The sequence below is a fragment of the Monodelphis domestica genome, chromosome 1 (assembly GCF_027887165.1).
Source record: "Monodelphis domestica isolate mMonDom1 chromosome 1, mMonDom1.pri, whole genome shotgun sequence".
Taxonomy (NCBI): Eukaryota; Metazoa; Chordata; class Mammalia; order Didelphimorphia; family Didelphidae; genus Monodelphis; species Monodelphis domestica.
Genome location: NC_077227.1, coordinates 712,500,630 through 712,517,061, shown reverse-complemented (window position 1 = coordinate 712,517,061; position 16,432 = coordinate 712,500,630). Strand labels below are relative to the sequence as shown.

At 39.4% G+C, this 16,432-nt stretch overlaps 1 protein-coding gene and 1 long non-coding RNA gene across 51 annotated transcripts in view; one reads left to right on the top strand and one right to left on the bottom strand.

Annotated features, from left to right (window-relative positions):
• PMFBP1 (polyamine modulated factor 1 binding protein 1) overlaps nt 1-16,432 on the bottom strand; it is a 484,787-nt gene that overhangs the window by 412,257 nt on the left and 56,098 nt on the right. For 45 of the 50 annotated variants that reach the window (XM_056823979.1, XM_056823945.1, XM_056824098.1 and 42 more), the window contains 13 exons: nt 14,115-14,174; nt 11,699-11,821; nt 11,044-11,103; nt 10,287-10,346; nt 9,530-9,655; nt 7,496-7,618; nt 5,629-5,763; nt 4,862-4,921; nt 4,097-4,231; nt 3,328-3,387; nt 2,621-2,710; nt 1,858-1,917; nt 338-394 (listed from right to left, as the gene is read on the bottom strand). In XM_056823979.1, coding sequence (XP_056679957.1) covers nt 338-394; nt 1,858-1,917; nt 2,621-2,710; nt 3,328-3,387; nt 4,097-4,231; nt 4,862-4,921; nt 5,629-5,763; nt 7,496-7,618; nt 9,530-9,655; nt 10,287-10,346; nt 11,044-11,103; nt 11,699-11,821; nt 14,115-14,174 — 1,149 coding nt within the window. The remainder of the gene's footprint in view (nt 1-337; nt 395-1,857; nt 1,918-2,620; nt 2,711-3,327; nt 3,388-4,096; nt 4,232-4,861; nt 4,922-5,628; nt 5,764-7,495; nt 7,619-9,529; nt 9,656-10,286; nt 10,347-11,043; nt 11,104-11,698; nt 11,822-14,114; nt 14,175-16,432) is intronic. The other 5 variants (XM_056823982.1, XM_056824115.1, XM_056824121.1 and 2 more) reach the window with 5 other exon arrangements.
• LOC130458477 (uncharacterized) lies at nt 2,001-16,399 on the top strand. The gene is made up of 2 exons (XR_008917814.1): nt 2,001-2,225; nt 7,111-16,399. It is a non-coding gene; the product is annotated as an uncharacterized LOC130458477 (long non-coding RNA).

Sequence of the window (16,432 nt, the reverse complement as noted above, 5' to 3'; positions counted from 1 at the left end):
GAAAACTAAACTTTTTGTCTGGACACCCCCCCCCCCCCCCCCGACTTTCTCAGTCATGAAGGAGGAATGCAATTAGGAAGCATCCTGCCCTCCATTCTTATCTACTTCTTCACTTCTCCTTTTGTTTTCATCTCTAAAACACTCAAGCAAGCAAAAAAAAAAGTGATCTTTTCCCAATTAAGGGCTACTTGAAAGTGAAACCTGTTTTTGGTGGAAGAGGTATTATTGTAAACTGTTACACACTGGACAACTGATGTTTGCTTAAGCTGTAACCCAGAATGACTGTGCACTGCTATCCCACTTCCCCACCTATGTTATTTGTCTTGGTAGTGCTCACCTCTTCTGGCTGTTTTTCCATCTTCTCAGGATAACTAGGCTTTCTTGTAGGTAAGCCCTGTTGTAAGGAATAATATTGCATCTTATTCAAGAAGGTCTGGTATTCATCTTGGGCACATTCATTTTATTTTTCTAATCTTCGGGGGGAAAAGGAGACTACAGATATGTCTGTAATGACTTTCTTCCAAAATCACTCTGAACTGTCACCCTGAGCCTGATTCCCATACTTTATCCTGTGACTTGGTGTGTTCTCATCAATCTCTTTGATGTAATACAAAGACTCTTGTTTTTTTGTTTTGTTTTGTTTTTTGAGAAGTCACTGTTTTGATTTGTTTTCCTTATTTTCTCAGTAACCTTGTAGGAACCGTGGTATATAGTCTCCTGGCCTCCTCTACCACCCATTTTTCCTTTCTAAAATTACCAATTAAGCAAGCAAGTAGTTAACCAACCTCAAAGAGGTGCTGCTAAATTTTGGGGACAAGTTCCAGTTAGATTGGCTTTCTTCTGGAATCTCTATTTTTACAAGTGTTCCAGCTGAGGGAAAAATAGTGATCTTTGCCTCAATCAGTCTGACTGTAAAGTTGAAACTTGGCAATGGTTAGAAAATAGGTAGAGTTGAATGATGATCAGGAAGCTTATGGGTGAACTTAGTCTAAAATTTCAGAATTTCATTAGCTATTTGTAAGATGATATCTCACTGAGAAATGATGGGCAGAAGAAAAAAAATGTTCCCCTCCACAAAATACCATTCTCTTGGATCTGCTCACCTTTTCGCCCATTGGTTGGATCTTCTCAGTATAACTGAGCTTTCTTGGAGGTAAGACCTGATGCAATGGAAAATATTGTACCACATTCTGGAAATTCAGATTTTCATTTTTGGGTTCCCTCACAATAGCTTCCTCCTATACTCATCATGGAAATCCAGAAATCACAACTTAAATATGACTAAAGTGCTCTGGCCTCATGCCCTGATTCCCCACTAAGACCCTGCATGTCTTTGGCTCTTCTCTATAAACTCTTTAACTTTTTCTACATAGACTTGACAATCGAACTGGAGCGAGTTTTGTGTAAAAACTCACTGCAATGACTTTCTTTTTTTCTGACTTCCCCAGTCATTTAGGAGCAATTAAGTTAGCCACTTGACCTTCTTGTTATTTTATTTTCACCTCTAAAACCCTCAACCAATCTACCAGTTAGCCAGTATCAGATATAGGGTGATAAAAGGTTGCGGAAAGACTTGGTAGTTGGGGGCTACCATTGAATTGATATTTAAAAAATCATTCTGTCCAAGGAAATAGTTACATTTTAATTAATCAAGGGCAAAAGTGAAACCTGACTTTGGTAGAGTAGTTGGGATTGCAAAGGTGAACAGGAATCTTGAAGGCTGGGTCATGGGATGTTAGACAGCTACTCACTGGGGGACTGATGCTTGTTTGACAAATGACTGGAGGCTATGTTACAGAATGAATGTGCAGATTTATCACACTTCCCCATCATTGTGTAGCTCTTGGTTCTGCTCACCTCTTCTGGCGGCATTTTCAGCTTCTTTTCAGGAAAACTAGGCTTTCTTGTAGGTGAGCCCTGTCATAATGAATAATATTGCATCATAGTTAACAAGGTAATTTTCCCATCTTGGGTTCATTCAATCTAGCCTTCTACTCTTCAGAGAAAAATAAGGATGCAGATATCTGGAATGACCAGTAACTAAAATGCTCATCACTATCCCGCTGGTCCAGAGTCCTATACTCTCATACTTGTTGGTGTGTTCTCATCAATCTCTTTGATGTATTCTAAAGACTCTTGCAAAGAAAATTGGAGCAAGTTTGTTTGGAAAAGTGACTTTCTTGATTTGCTTTCCTTACTTCCTCAGTCACTTTGTAGGAAGCAGGGTAAGTAGTCTCCTATCTTCACTTCCACCATTTTTTCTTTTAGTTCCTAGTTCTAAAACAACCAATTAAGGAAACAGACAGCTAGCTACCATCTGCGATATTGGTGTTCTTCTGGAATCTTTATGTTTACAAGTGTTCCCTCTGGGGGGAAAATATGGACCTTTGCCTCAATAAGTGATACTGTTTAGTGAAACTTAAGTTTAGTCAGAAAATAGGTAGGTTGGATTGTGAGTAAGAAGCTAAGGGATATACTTGGTCATTTAGAATTTTATATTTTCATTTCCTACTAAAAGGTTTTATATCTCAGTGACTAAGGATGGGCAGCTAAATTACAGAAAGAAATTTCCAGACCTGTTGCCCATCCATAATGCTATTATTCTCTTGAATTTTCTCACATTTTCTCTCTTTGGTTGCATCTTAGGTGAGATCTGATGCAATGGAGAATATTGCACCTCATCCTTAGGTTTGCTTCCAATATCTTCCTCCTATTCATCAAGGAATTCCATATGTCTGGACTTAGATGAGATTTTCAAAGCTCATACCTCATTCCCTCAGACCCAGTAGGACCCTGCATGTGTTTAACCCTTCTAGAACAATCTTGTTGACCTCCTCTTGTACAAAATCTTGTAAAGAAAACTGGAGTGAGTTTGATTTTAAAACTAATTGTCTTGACTTTCTTTCTTCTAATTTCCTCACTGAATGAAGTTAGGAAACCTTCTGACTTCTATTTCTTATCCACTTATCCACTTCTTCTTTGGTTTTCAAACTAAAACAATCCAACAAGCAACTAGTTTTCATACAAAGACTAGGTGGTTGAGGGCTCTTACTGAATTTTTATTTTAAAAGCATTCTTTCTACAAAATAAAAGTGAACCTTTTCTAATCAAGGATGACATGAATATGAAACCTGCCTATTGTAGAATATATAGAATTACAAGTTAACAAGGAAGCTCAAGGAATAGTCTTGGTCATGGGATTTTAGACCTTAATTACACAATGAGGAACTGATGCTTGTTTGACAATGGAATGGAGGCTAGATACCAGAATGACTGGGCAAATTTGTCCCACTTCCCCACCTCTGTCCTGCTTTTGGTTCTGCTCACCTCTTCTGGCTGCCTTTCCATCTTCTTCTCAGGATAACTAGGCTTTCTTGTAGGTGAGCCCTGTTGCAATGGATATAATTTTTTAGTCAAGAGGGTCTGGTTCTCATCCAGAGGTTCATTCAATCCTTCTTTTCTTTAGGGAAAAACAAAGCTCTAGATATCTGGGGAGTGACCTTTCCCTTAAATTGTTTATAACTGTAACAGTGAGCCAGAGTCCCAAACTTTATCCTTTGATTTGTTGGGCTGTTCTTATCAATTTCTTTAATTTGTTCCCAAGAACTCTTGCAAAGTAAACTTCAATGAGTTTGTTTGAAGGACTCTCTTGACTTGTTTCCCTCATTTCCTCACTCAGGTAGGAGTAAGTGGGTTATGTAATCTCCTGCCCTCCACTGCCACCCTATCTACCTTTAGTTTCCAGTTCTAAAACAACCAATTAATTAACCAAGCAATAAGGCAATCTAAAAAAGAAGGTGCTAAAATTGGGGTTCTTCTGGAATCTTAATTTTTAAAATGTTCATTTTGAGGGGCAAATAGTACCCTTTGCCTTAGTGAGAGTGACTGGATAGTGAAATTTGTCTCTGGTTAGAAAATAGGTAGGGTTGGCTGGTGAGTAACAAGCTGAGCAGTGAGCTTGATCAAAGAATTTTAGACTTTCATTTCCTACTGGAAGGTTGATACCTCAATGACAAAAGATGGGCAACTAGATTACAGAAGGAAATGTCCAGACCTGCTCCCCATCCAAAACACTAGTGCTTTTGGATCTGCTTACCTTGTCTCCCTTTGTTTGCATCTTCTCAGTAAAACTGACCTTTCTTTGTGGTGAATCCTGATGCAGTGGAGAATATTGCATCTCATCCTGGAGATCCAGGCTCTCATCCTTGGGTTCACTCACAATATCTTCCTCCTAGTCATTATGGAAGTCCAGACATCAGGACTTACCTGAGACTTCATATGCTCACACCCCTATGCACTGACTCCCAAGTTGGACCCTGCATGTCTTTGGCTGTTCTTCACAATCTCTTTAACCTCTCTACATAGACTTTTATAAAGACAACTACAATGAGTTTGGTGTGAAAATTGTCTTGGCTTTCTTTTCTCAGACTTCCTCACACACATAGGAGGAATGAAGTTAGGTAGCCTCCTGTCCTTCATTCTTTCCCTCTTCCCCTTTGACATTCACCTCTAAAACAACCAACCAAGCAAGAAGTTGACCAGCACCAGACAGGAGGTTATAAAAGTTTGTGCCAAGACTACATAGTTGGAGGCTACTATTTAATTGATACTTTAAAAATCATTCTGTCCATGAAAAAAATGTGACTTTTTTCTATTCAAGGGTGACACGAAAGTGACTTTGGAAGAATAGTTACAAGGTGAACAGGAAACAGGAGGAGAGGTTTGGGTCATAGGATTTCAGACATTAATTACATACTAGAGGACTGATGCTTTTGGACTAAGGAGTGGAGGTTATATACCAGAATGAATGTGCAGATCTATCCCACTTTCCCACCACTGTGTATCTCTTGGTTCTGCTCACCTCTTCTGGCTGCCTTTCCATCTTCTTCTCAGGATAACTAGGCTTTCTTGTAGGTGAGCCCTGTCATAATGGATAATATTGCATCATAGTCAATTTGATCTGGTTCTCATCTTGGGCTCATTCAATTTATCCTCCTACTCTTCAGAGAAAAACAGGGCTGCAGATATCTGGAATGACCTGCCACTAAAATTGGTCTGTACTATCACCATGATCTAGACTCCTACACTTTATCCTGTTACTTGTTGATGTGTTTCCATCAGTCTCTTTGATGTATTCTAAAGACTTACAAAGAAAATTAGAGTGAATTGCTTTGGAGAAGTGACTGTCTTCAATTGTCCTTGCTTCCTCAGTCACCTTGTAAGAAGCAGGGTATGTAGTCTGCCCTCCACTGACACTCATTTTTTTCTTTTAGTTCCCAGTTCTAAAGTGACCAGTTAGGCAAGTAAGCAATTAGCCCACTTCAAAGAGGAGGTGCTAAATTTTGGAGAAAAGGTCCAGTTAAGATTGGTGTTCCTCTGGAATCTCTATTTTTCCACAAATGCTCCTTCTGAGGGGAAAATGGTGACCTTTATCTCAGTGTGTAAAGTGAAACTTGGCTTTGGTCAGAAAATAGGGAGGGTTGGATGGTGAGTTTGGTAATAGAACTTAAGGCTTTCATTCCTATTGGAAAGTTGATACCTCACTGACAAAAGATGGGCAGCTAGATTACAGAAATGTCTAGAGCTGTCACCCAACCAGAAAAGTAATATGATCTTGGATCTGCTCACCTTTTCTCCCTTTGGTTGAATCTTCTCAGTAGAACCAAGTTTTCTTGGAAGTGAGATGTGATGCAATGGAGAATATTGCATCTCATCCTGTAGGTATTGACTCTCATCCTCTGGTTCACTCCTAACATCTTCCTCCTATTCATCATGGATGTTCAGACATTAGCACTTAAAGGGAGACATAAAATTGTTTAATCTCATGCCATGACTCCCAATAGGACCCTGCATGTCTTTGGCTCTTCTCCATCATCTCTTTAACCTCTTTTACACAGACTTGCATACAACTGGAATGATATTGATGAGAAAAGTGACTGTCTTGACTTTATTTTTTCTGACTTCCTCACTCACATAGGAGGAATGAAGTTAGTCTCCCACCATTCATTCTCACCCTTTCCCCCTTTAGTTTTCACATCTAAAAACAATCAACTAAACAACCAGTTAGCAGATGTCAGATAGGTGAGAATAGCTTGTGCCAAGACTAGGTATTGGGGCTATTCTTAAAATGATACTTAAATTTAATTAAATTTAATATATTTATAAAATAAATAATACATTAAATTAAATAAGTAATAAATTTAATTTAATACATTTTAAAAATCATTCTGTCCATGTGAAAAAGTATCCTTTTCCTAATCAGGGTTCCTTGAATTGTGTTTGGCAGAGCAGTTGAGATAGTAAGGTGAACAGAAAGCCAGAGGAGAGGGCTTGAGATTCTAGATATTATATAATCTGGTACTGATACTTGTTTGACTAAGGAGTGGAGGTCATATACTAGAAAGAATGTGAAGATCTATCCCAATTCCCAATCCTGTGTTTCTCTTGGTTCTGCTCACCTTTTCTGACTGCCTTTCCTACTTGGGCTTTTTCTTGTAGGCAAGCCCTATAATAATAATATTGTGTCATAACCAACAGGCCTTTTTCTCATCTTGGGATCATTCAATCTATCCTCCTACTCTTTAGGGGAAAAAGGCAGCTCCAGTTATCTGAAATGACCTGTCACATATATTACTTAGAACTATCATCATGAGCCTGAGACCCATACTTCATCCTGTGGTTTTTTGGTGTGTTCTCATCGATCTTTTTGATGTATTCTAAAGACCCTTGTAAAGAAAACTAGAATCAGTTCGTTTGGAGAAGTGACTGTCTTGACTTGTTTTTCTCATTTCCTTGGAAGCAAGATACATGCACTCTCTTTGTCTCCATGGCCACCCTCATCAACTTAGTTTCTACTTCTAAAACAAGCAATCAAGCAACTAAGCAGTTAGCCAAACTCAAACAGGGGGTCCTATGCAGAGCTGTCCCAATTTAGCACCATTGTGCTCCTCTTCTGTCTACTCACTTCTTTTAGCAGTCTTTCCATTATGGTCTTAGGACTCCTAGCCTTTCTTGTCGTGAGTCCTGTTGCAATGGATAATATTGCACCTTATTGGAATAGGGTCTGGTTCGCATCCTTGGGTTCATTCAATCTACCCTTCTCATTTTCAGAGAAATCACTCCAAACATCTAAAATGACCAGCTACTTGCCAAGAGTGACATTGCCTAAGCAGGTGTGATTGGAAAGTGATACTTGGCTCTGGTTTAAAGATAGATGGGGTTGGATGGTGAACTGCAAGCTGAGGGGTAAGCCTGAAAATAAAATACTTTCTTATCTCAGTTAAAATAATGGATAGCTATATTACATAAGGAATTTTCAGAGTGGTCGGAAGGTGAGCAGCAAACTCTGGGTTGAGCTTGGTCATAGAATTTTAGACAATCCTTTCCTAATGTATGTTTGATATCTCAGTGACAAAGGGTAGGCAGTTAGATTGAAAAGGAATGTCTAGAGTTTCCCCCTATCCACACCACTACTCTGCTCTTGGATATGGCTCACCTTTTCTTCCTCTGGTTGGATCTTCTCAGCAGACCTGAGTTTTTTTGGAAGTAGTGTAAAATATTCTATCTTATCCTGGAGATCCTGGCTCTTATCCTCAGGTTCACTCCCAACATATTCTTCCTAATCATGGAAGTTCAAATATAAGGGCTTACTTGAGACTTAAAATATTCAAACCTATTGACCTGAATCCCAGAAGGACTCTGCATGTCTTTGGCCCTTCTCAATAATCTGTTTGACCTCTTCCACAAAGTCTTGTAAAGACAACTGTAGTGAATTTGGTGAGAAAGCTCACTGGCTTCTCCTTTTTTAAAATTTTTTTATTTCCTCCCTCATAAAAGAGGAGTAAATTTTAGTTCGTTCTGCACTTAACTCTATTCCCTTGCTTTAAAGGTTTCACCTCCTAACAATCCACCAAGGTCTGCCATCAGACAGTCAGGTAGAAGGTGAGAAAATGTTGTGCCAAGAAAAGGTAGTATGGGGCTCCTAGAACGTGGATAATTTCAAAGCATTCCTTCCATGGGAAAAATAATGAACTTTTCCAAATCAAGGGTGATGTGAAAGTGAAAGCTGCCTTTGGTAGAATAGGCAGGATTGCAACTGAGAAGGAAGCCAGAGGAACAGGCTTGCTCATGGAACTATAAACCTTAAAGAAACAATGCAGGACGGATGCCTCTTTGATAAAATTGTAGAGGATAGGTCCTAAAAATGTCTTTGCACGTCTGGGCCACTTTTCCACCACTGAGCTCCTCTTTGTTCTGCTCAACTCTTGGCAGTCTTTCCATGCTCTTTTCAGGAAATCTAGGCTTTCTTGTAAGTGAGCCCTGTTGCAATGTATAATATTGCACCTTACTGGAATAGGGTCTCCTTCCCATCCCTGGGCTCATTCAACCTATCCTTCTCATCTTCAGGGAAGTCAAATCTCCAAACATCTTAAATGACCAACTACTTGCCAAGAGTACTTTGACTAAGCTGGTGTGATTGGAAAGTGACACTTGGCTCTGGTTAGAAAATAGGTAAGGTTGGGTGTTGAACAGCAAGCTGAGGGGTAAGCTTGCTTTTGGAACTGAAGATTTTAATTTCCTACTAAAAGGTGATTTCAATGAAAAAGGATGGGGAACTAGATTACAAAAGGAATGAGCTAGATCCCAAGATTTCTATGCAAATCTGTCCAACTTCAGCACCACTGTGCTCCTCTTGGGTCTGCTCACCTCTTTCGGCAGTCATTCCATCTTGGCTTCAGGATAATTAGGCTTACTTATAGGTGAGCTCTGTTGCAATATATATAATACTGCATCTTATTGGAATAGTAACTAGTCTTCATCCCCAGGCTCATTCAACCTACGCTTTTCATCTTCAGGGAAATTAAACCTCTAAACATCTAAAATGATCAGCCACTTGCCAAAAGTAACTTTGCCTATAGGGGTGAGACTGGAATGTGACACCTTGGCTCTGGTCAGAAAATGAGGAGGATTTGATGGTGAACATAAAAATGAGGGGTAACCATTGGAAATTTAGACCTTATTTCTTGCTTTAAAATGATACTTCAGTGAAAAATTATGGGGAGCTAAATTACAGAAGGAATGAGCTAGATGTCCCTTGCAGATCTGTCCAAATTCAGCACCACTGTGATCCTCTTCTGCCTATTCACTTCTTTTAGCAGTTTTTCCATTATGGTCTCAGGATACCTAGCCTTTCTTGTAGGTGAGTCCTGTTGCAATGGACAATATTGCACTTTATTGGAATAGGGTCTCCTTCCCATCCCTGGGCTCATTCAACCTACTCTTCTCATCTTCAGGGAAGTCAAACCTCCAAACATCTAAAATGACCAGCCACTTGCCAGGCAAAGTGGAAAGTGACACTTGTCTCTAGTCAGAAAATATAGTTGGATTGGAACCAAGTGGTTTTGGAATTTTCGACTTTCATTTGCTCCTGGGAGGTAATACTTCAGTTAAAAAATATGAGCAGCTAGATTAAAGAAGGTGCAGAGCTGTTCCCAAACTATAAAAATATCACACTCTTGGATATGCTCACCTTTTTTTCTTTTGGTTGGATGATCTCAGGAGAAATGAACTTTCTTTGAATTGAGTCCTCATACAATGGAGGGTATTGCTTTTCATCCTGGAATTCATCCTTAGGTTGACTCCCAATATCTTCCTCCTAACTCATTACGGAAGTCCAGACATCAGCACTTATCCAAGACTTAATATGCTGAAACCTATTGGCCTGAATCCCAGTAGGACTCTGCTTGTCTTTAGCTCTTCCCAACATTCTCTTTGACCTCTTCTACATGTAAAGACATGTACATCTACTTGTAAAGACAACTGGAGTGAATATGGTGGGAAAGCTGACTTTTTAAAAATTTTCTCCCTCAAAAAATAGTGAATGTTGGTTGCCTCCTGCCTTCACTACAGGCCCTTGTTTTAATTTTTTCACCTCTAAAATAATCAACCAAGCAACCCATAAGCCCATGTCAGGTAGGAGGTTAGAAAAGATTAAGTATTTGGGGGCTTCTATTAGAGTAATATTTTTAAGAATATTTTTTCCCTTGGGAAAAACTTGAGTTTTAATAATCAATGGGGACATATATCTTAAAGTTGCCTTTGGAAGAATAGATGGAATTGCAATGTGAAAAATAAACCAAAGAGTAGGCTTGGTCATGTGAATCTAGGCCTTAATTAAACACTGTGGGACTGGTGGCTCTTTGATAAAATACTAGAGACTAGATCCCAGAATGTCTGTGCAGATCTGTCCCACTTCCCTGCACTCTGCTTCTCTTTGGTCTGCTCACCTCGTCTGGCAGCCTTTTCATCCTCTTCTCAGGATAACTAGGCTTTCTTGTAGGTGAACTCTATTGAAATAGATATTACATCTTATTTAATAGGGTCTGGTTCTCATCTCTTGACTCATTTAATCTATTCTTTTCTTCTTCATGGAAATCAAAGCTCCTAACATCTAAAATGACCTGACACCTAAATTGCTTAGAACTATCCCCAAGAAATAGGTGTCTCACTTTATCCTGTGATTTGTTGATATGTTCTTACCAGTCTCTTTGAGGTATTATTTAAGTTCATGAAAAGAAAACTGGATATACTTTGTTTGGAGAAGTGACTGTCTTGACTTGTTTTCCTTGCTTCCTCACTCACCTAGTAGGTATATAGTCTCCTTCCTTGTTCTGCCACCTCTTTATCCTTTAGTTTCAAGTACTAAAACAGTCAATTAAGCAAATAAGTAGCCATCCTAAAACAGGGGGTGCTAATTTTGTGGATAAAGTCCAGGTAGATTGAGATTTTTCTGAAATATCTATTTTTAAAAGTGTTTTTCTGGAACTAAGTGGAAAAAAGTGACCTTTTCCTGATCAAGGATGACATAAAAGTGAAACCCATCACTGGCTGAATAGGTAGGATTGCAATTTGACCACTATACTGGAGGAACATCCTTGGTCATGGTATTATAGTCCTTAACTACACACACTGGAGGATTGCTGCCTTTTTGAAAAAGGAGTGTAGTCTAGATCCCAGAATGATTGTTTAGATGTTTCTGCTCACCTCTTCCGGTTGCCTTGGGGTCTTCTTCTCAGGATATCGAGGCTTTCTTTTAGGTAAGCCCTGTTGTAATGAGAATACTGCTTTTTATTAAAATATGGACTTATTCAAATATGACATGTTGGTGTGTTTTCATCAAACCACTTTCAGGTATTCTAAAAACTTTTGCAAAAACTGGATTGAGTTTGTTTGGAGAAGTGACTGCCTTGATTCATTTTCCCTAGTTCCTCACTCACTGGTAGGAAGCAAGGAATGTAGTATCCTGCCCTTCTCTGCCACCAAGTTTTTCTTTAGTTCTCAGTTCCCAACCAATTATAAGCACAAGCAGTTAGCCAGCTTCAAAGATGAGGTGCTTGATTTTGAGAATAAAATTCAGGAAGATTGGGCTTCCTCTATAATCTCTATTTTTAAAAGTTTTCACTCTAAGGGAAAATAGTGACTTTGCCTCAGTGAGTGTGACTGGAAAGTGTAACAGGTTTGGTCAGAAAACAGGTATGAATGGAAGGTGAGCAGCAAGCTCAGGGTTGAGATTTTTAGACACTCCTTTCCTAATGTATGTTTGATATCTCAGTGACAAAGAGTGGGCAGTTAGATTGAAAAGGAATGTCTAGAGTTTCCCCCCATCCACACCACTACTCTGCTCTTGGATATGGCTCACCTTTTTTTCCTTTGGTTGGATCTTCTCAGCAGACCTGAGCTTTTTTGGAAGTAGTGTAAAATATTGTATCTTATCCTGGAGATCCTGGCTCTTATCCTCAGGTTCACTCCCAACATATTCCTCCTAATCATGGAAGTTCAAATATAAGGGCTTACTTGAGACTTAAAATATTCAAACCTATTGACCTGAATCCCAGAAGGACTCTGCATGTCTTTGACCCTTCTCAACAATCTGTTTGACCTCTTCCACAAAGTCTTGTAAAAGTGGTGAATTTGGTGGGAAAACTGCCTGTCTTGACTTTTGTTTTTTACGAGTTCCTAACTCTCATGTAGGAAGAATGAGTTTAGGTGGCTTTCTGGTATTCATTCCTATCCCCTTCTCTTTTGGTTTTCACCTCTTAGCCAACCAAGCAAATAATTAGACAATATTAGATAGGATGTGAGGAACAGGTTGTTCAAAGATTCAGTAGTTGAGGGCTCTTGATATTTTTAAAAGCAGTATTTCCATTGGGGGAAAATTGCCTTTCTCTAATCTAATGGAAGTGGACATTGCCTTTTTAGAATAGGTAGGATTGCAATCTGACCACTATGCTTGAGGAACAAGCTTGGTCATGGGATTGTAGTCTTTACATACTGGGAGACGGATGCTTGTTTGAAAAAGGATTGGAGGCAGATCCCATAAACTGTTTAGATCTTCCTACTTCCGTACCACTGTGGTATTTTTAGATCTTTTCAGGATAACTAGCCTTTCTTGTAGGTGAGAGCCCTTGTGAAATGCATAATATTGCATTTTATTCAAGAGTGTCTGTTTCTTATCCTCTGACTCATTGAATCTATCCTTCTATTATCCAGGGAAAAACAAAGGTCCAAGTCTCTGGAATTTACTGCTGTCTAATATGCTCACAACTCTCACTCTGAGTCAGTCTCCCGTATTTTAAACTGTTACTTCCTGGTATCTTATCATCAATTTCTCTGACCTTTTCTACAAACTCTTGCAAAGAAAATCAGAGTTTCATTGGAGAAGTGAATGTTTTGTCTTTTGTTTTCCTCACTTCCTCATTGACTTTGTGGGACTGAGAGTCAGTAGCTTCCTGCCGCTGCGCGTGAATGCCGACACCAGGCCACAACCGCACCTCCCATAACAACTGGCATCCCATGCCCCATGTGCCACAAACTCTGTGCCTCAGCTTTTGGACTTCAAAGCCACATGAGGGTACATAAATAGATGATAATGCACAAAGACAATAGTCATTCTCAGTAACCGAGAGACTACCACTATTAGCTTCCTGCCCTTTTTCTCTTTTGTTTTCTAGGTGTTTAACTACCAACAAAACAACCAGTTAACCAACTTCATAAGTTTTAAATGTGCTCCCTATGAGGAGAAAAACAAAACCTATGCCTCAGAGAGTGTGCCATCTAAAATGCTCACACCTATATCCCTGAACCATAATCCCATACTTTGTTTTGTAATCTCATCCTGGAGTCTCTGCTTCATTCAGTCTGTTCTCCTACTCATTATGGAATAAAATTCCAGATATCAGGAATTACTTGTCACTTAAAATGTTCATAGCTATTGCCCAGAGGCACATCATCCTTTTATATCTTGGCCTGTTCTTATTTATCTCTTTGACTTCTTCTACAGACTCTTCCAAAAGAAATGAGAAGTCTAGTCTGAAGACCACTTTGAGTTTCTTATGTATTACTTTCTCACATAGTGGAAATGATGTTAAGTAGCCTCTTGTTTTCCACTCCCACCCATTTTTCCTTTGGTTTTCAGCTATCGAACATCCAACCAACTGACCAGTTAGCCAATCTCAAAGAGGTTTCTTAAAACACATGCAGCCCATATACAGTTGGCAGGAGCTCTTATTAAATCTGTAATTTTCAAGGCACTCTCTACATGGATAAAGTGACCTTTCCTACAAACTCTTTAAAGGAAATTGATGTGTTTAGTTTCAAAAGCAACTGTCTTGACTTTTATTTTCCTCATTCACCTAATAGGAACTTGGACCTTCTCTCTCAGCCACTTCTCCTTTAGTGTCCAATTCGAAAAGAACCAATCAACCAACTAGTAGTTAGACAACCTCAAAGTGGTGGTGTGAAAAGGTTCTCCCTAAGTTTAAGTAGATTGGAGTCCCTATTAAATCTATGTCTCTCAAAGTATTCTCTATCTGGGGAAAGAAATGAGCTTTGTCTCAGTAAGTTTGACATGAAACGGAAACCTGACTTTGGTGGGAAGGATAGGTAGGATTGGAAACCTAGTAGTGAGTTTTGTCATAGTATTTTAAATGGTACTTACTTACTGTGGAGTTATATCTTTGTTAAAAAGGATGGGTGGCTAGATTATAAAGTGATTAACAAGAGCTGTCCCCCATTCCCTATGCCCCCACCATTGTGGTGCCCTTGGGTCTGCTCACCTTTCCTGGCTGCTGTTGGATCTTCTTCTCAGGTGCATGGAGTTTTCTTGTAGGCGAGTCCTGTTGTGATGGATAAGATTGCATCTTATCCTTGAAGTCTCTGGTTCTTATCCTCAGGCTCATTCAATCTGTCCTTCTACTCATCATTGAAGAACAAAGCCTAAGACATTAGGAACTACCTCCCACCTATAATGCTCACATTTATTCGTCTGAGTCACAGTTCCACATTTCATCATGTGATGTCTTGGACTATTCTCAACAATCTCTTTGACCTTTTCAACAAACTCTGGCAAAGAATATTTGAGTGAGTTTTGTGGCAATAATGACTATTCTTTTTTCTTATTTCCTCACTCATCTAATAGGGAGAAATGGTATATAGCCTACTGCCCCTGATCTCCCACCTATTTTCCCCTTGTTTTCCATCTATAAAACATTTAGTCAACCAAACATTTAGAAAATCTCAAAGAGGTTTGAAGGTGATGCCAAGGTCCAGGTGGCTTTTAGAGTTCTTATTAAATCTATATTTTTAAATACACTCTATACATGGAGAAAGAAGTGAGCTTTGCCTCAATGAGTGTGACATGAAAATGAAACCCCGTTTTTTTAGAAGGATAGACAGGTTTTCATGTTGGTCAGGAAGCCTAGAAGAAAGCATGGTCAAAGGATTTTAGGCTTTAGTTACTTACTGGGGCTCTCTGTAACAATTGATGGGTGGCTAAACTATAGAATGTGTGTTCAGAGTTGTTTCCCTTCCCCATAATTCTAATGCTCTTAGGTCTGCTCACTTTTTCTGCCTGCTCTTGGATCTTCTCAGCAGAACTGAGCTTTCTTATAGGTGAGTCCTGTTGCAATGGATAAAATTGCATATTTGCCTGGCAACTCTTTTAATCTGTGCTTCTCCTGTTTGTCACTGAAGAACAAAGCCCCAGATATCATGAATTATCTTCCCCCCTAAAAAGCTCAAACCTATGACAGTCTGAGTCCCACACTTCATCCTGTAATGTCTTGACCTATTCTCATTAATTTCATTGACCTTTTTTACAAATTCTTATAAAGGGAATTGGTGTGTTTGGTCCAAAAGTGATTGTCTTGACTTTATTTTTTCTCAATTCCTAACTCACTTAGTAGGGATATGAATAGGTAACCTCCTGCACTCCTCACCTACCTATTTCTTCTTTAGTGTCTATCTCTTATACAATCAATCCAACAAACAAACAGTTTGCCAATATCAAATAAGAGCTGGGGAAAGGTGGTGCTAAGGCTCAGGTAAATTGGAGTTCCTATTAAATCTGATTTTTCAAAGCACTCCATACTTGGAAAAAGAAGTGATTTCTGTCTCAGTGAGTGTGACATGAAAGTGAAACCTGGCTTTGGTAGGAGGATAAGGAGGGCTGGCTGCTGACCAACAAGTTCAGTATTGACTGTGGTCATCAGATTTTGGCCATTAATTTTTTACTGGTGAGTGATAACTGTGTGACAAAGTATAGGTGGCTGGATTACAAAATGACTGTCCAAAACTGTCCTCTTTCTTTCCCACTCTGGTGCTTTTGTGACTGCTGTTGCATCTTCTTAGGTGCCTGGAGCTTTCTTATAGGTGAATCACGTTGGGATGGATAATTTTGCATCTTATCCTGGAGTCTCTGGTTCTCATCCGCAGGCTCATTCAACCTGTCCTCCTAATCATCATTGAAGAACAAAATCCCAGATATCTGGAATTGCCTGTCAACTAAAATATTCATACCTAATGCCCTGCGCCACTGTCCCACATTTTATTTTGGCATGTCTTAGTCTGTTGTCATTAATCTCTTTGACCTCTTCTACAAACTCCTGAAGAGATCATTTGAGTGAGTTTGGTTGGAACACCAACCATCTTGACTCCCCCCCCCCCGAAAGAAAGTGGGTACTTAGCCTTCTGCCTGCCAATCTCACCCATTTTCCTTTTGATTTCTAATTATAAAATATCCAACCAACCAGGTAGCTATCCTCAAAAAGGAAGGGGAGAAAGGTGGTCCTAAGGTCCAAGTTGTTGGGGGCTCCTATTAAAAATATTTTTTAAAGTGCTCCATACTTAGAAAAAGTGACCTTTGTTTCAATGAGTGTGACATGAAAGTGACATCTGGATTTCATAGTGGGATAAGGAGGGCTGGTTGCTGACCAACACGCTCAGAATTGACTATGGTCATCAGATCTGGGGCATTAGTTATTTACTGGTGAGTGATAACTGTGTGACAAAGGATGAGTGGCTAGATTACAGAGTGATAACTGTGTGACAAAGGATGAGTGGCTAGATTACAGAATGACTGTCCAGAGCTGTTCTC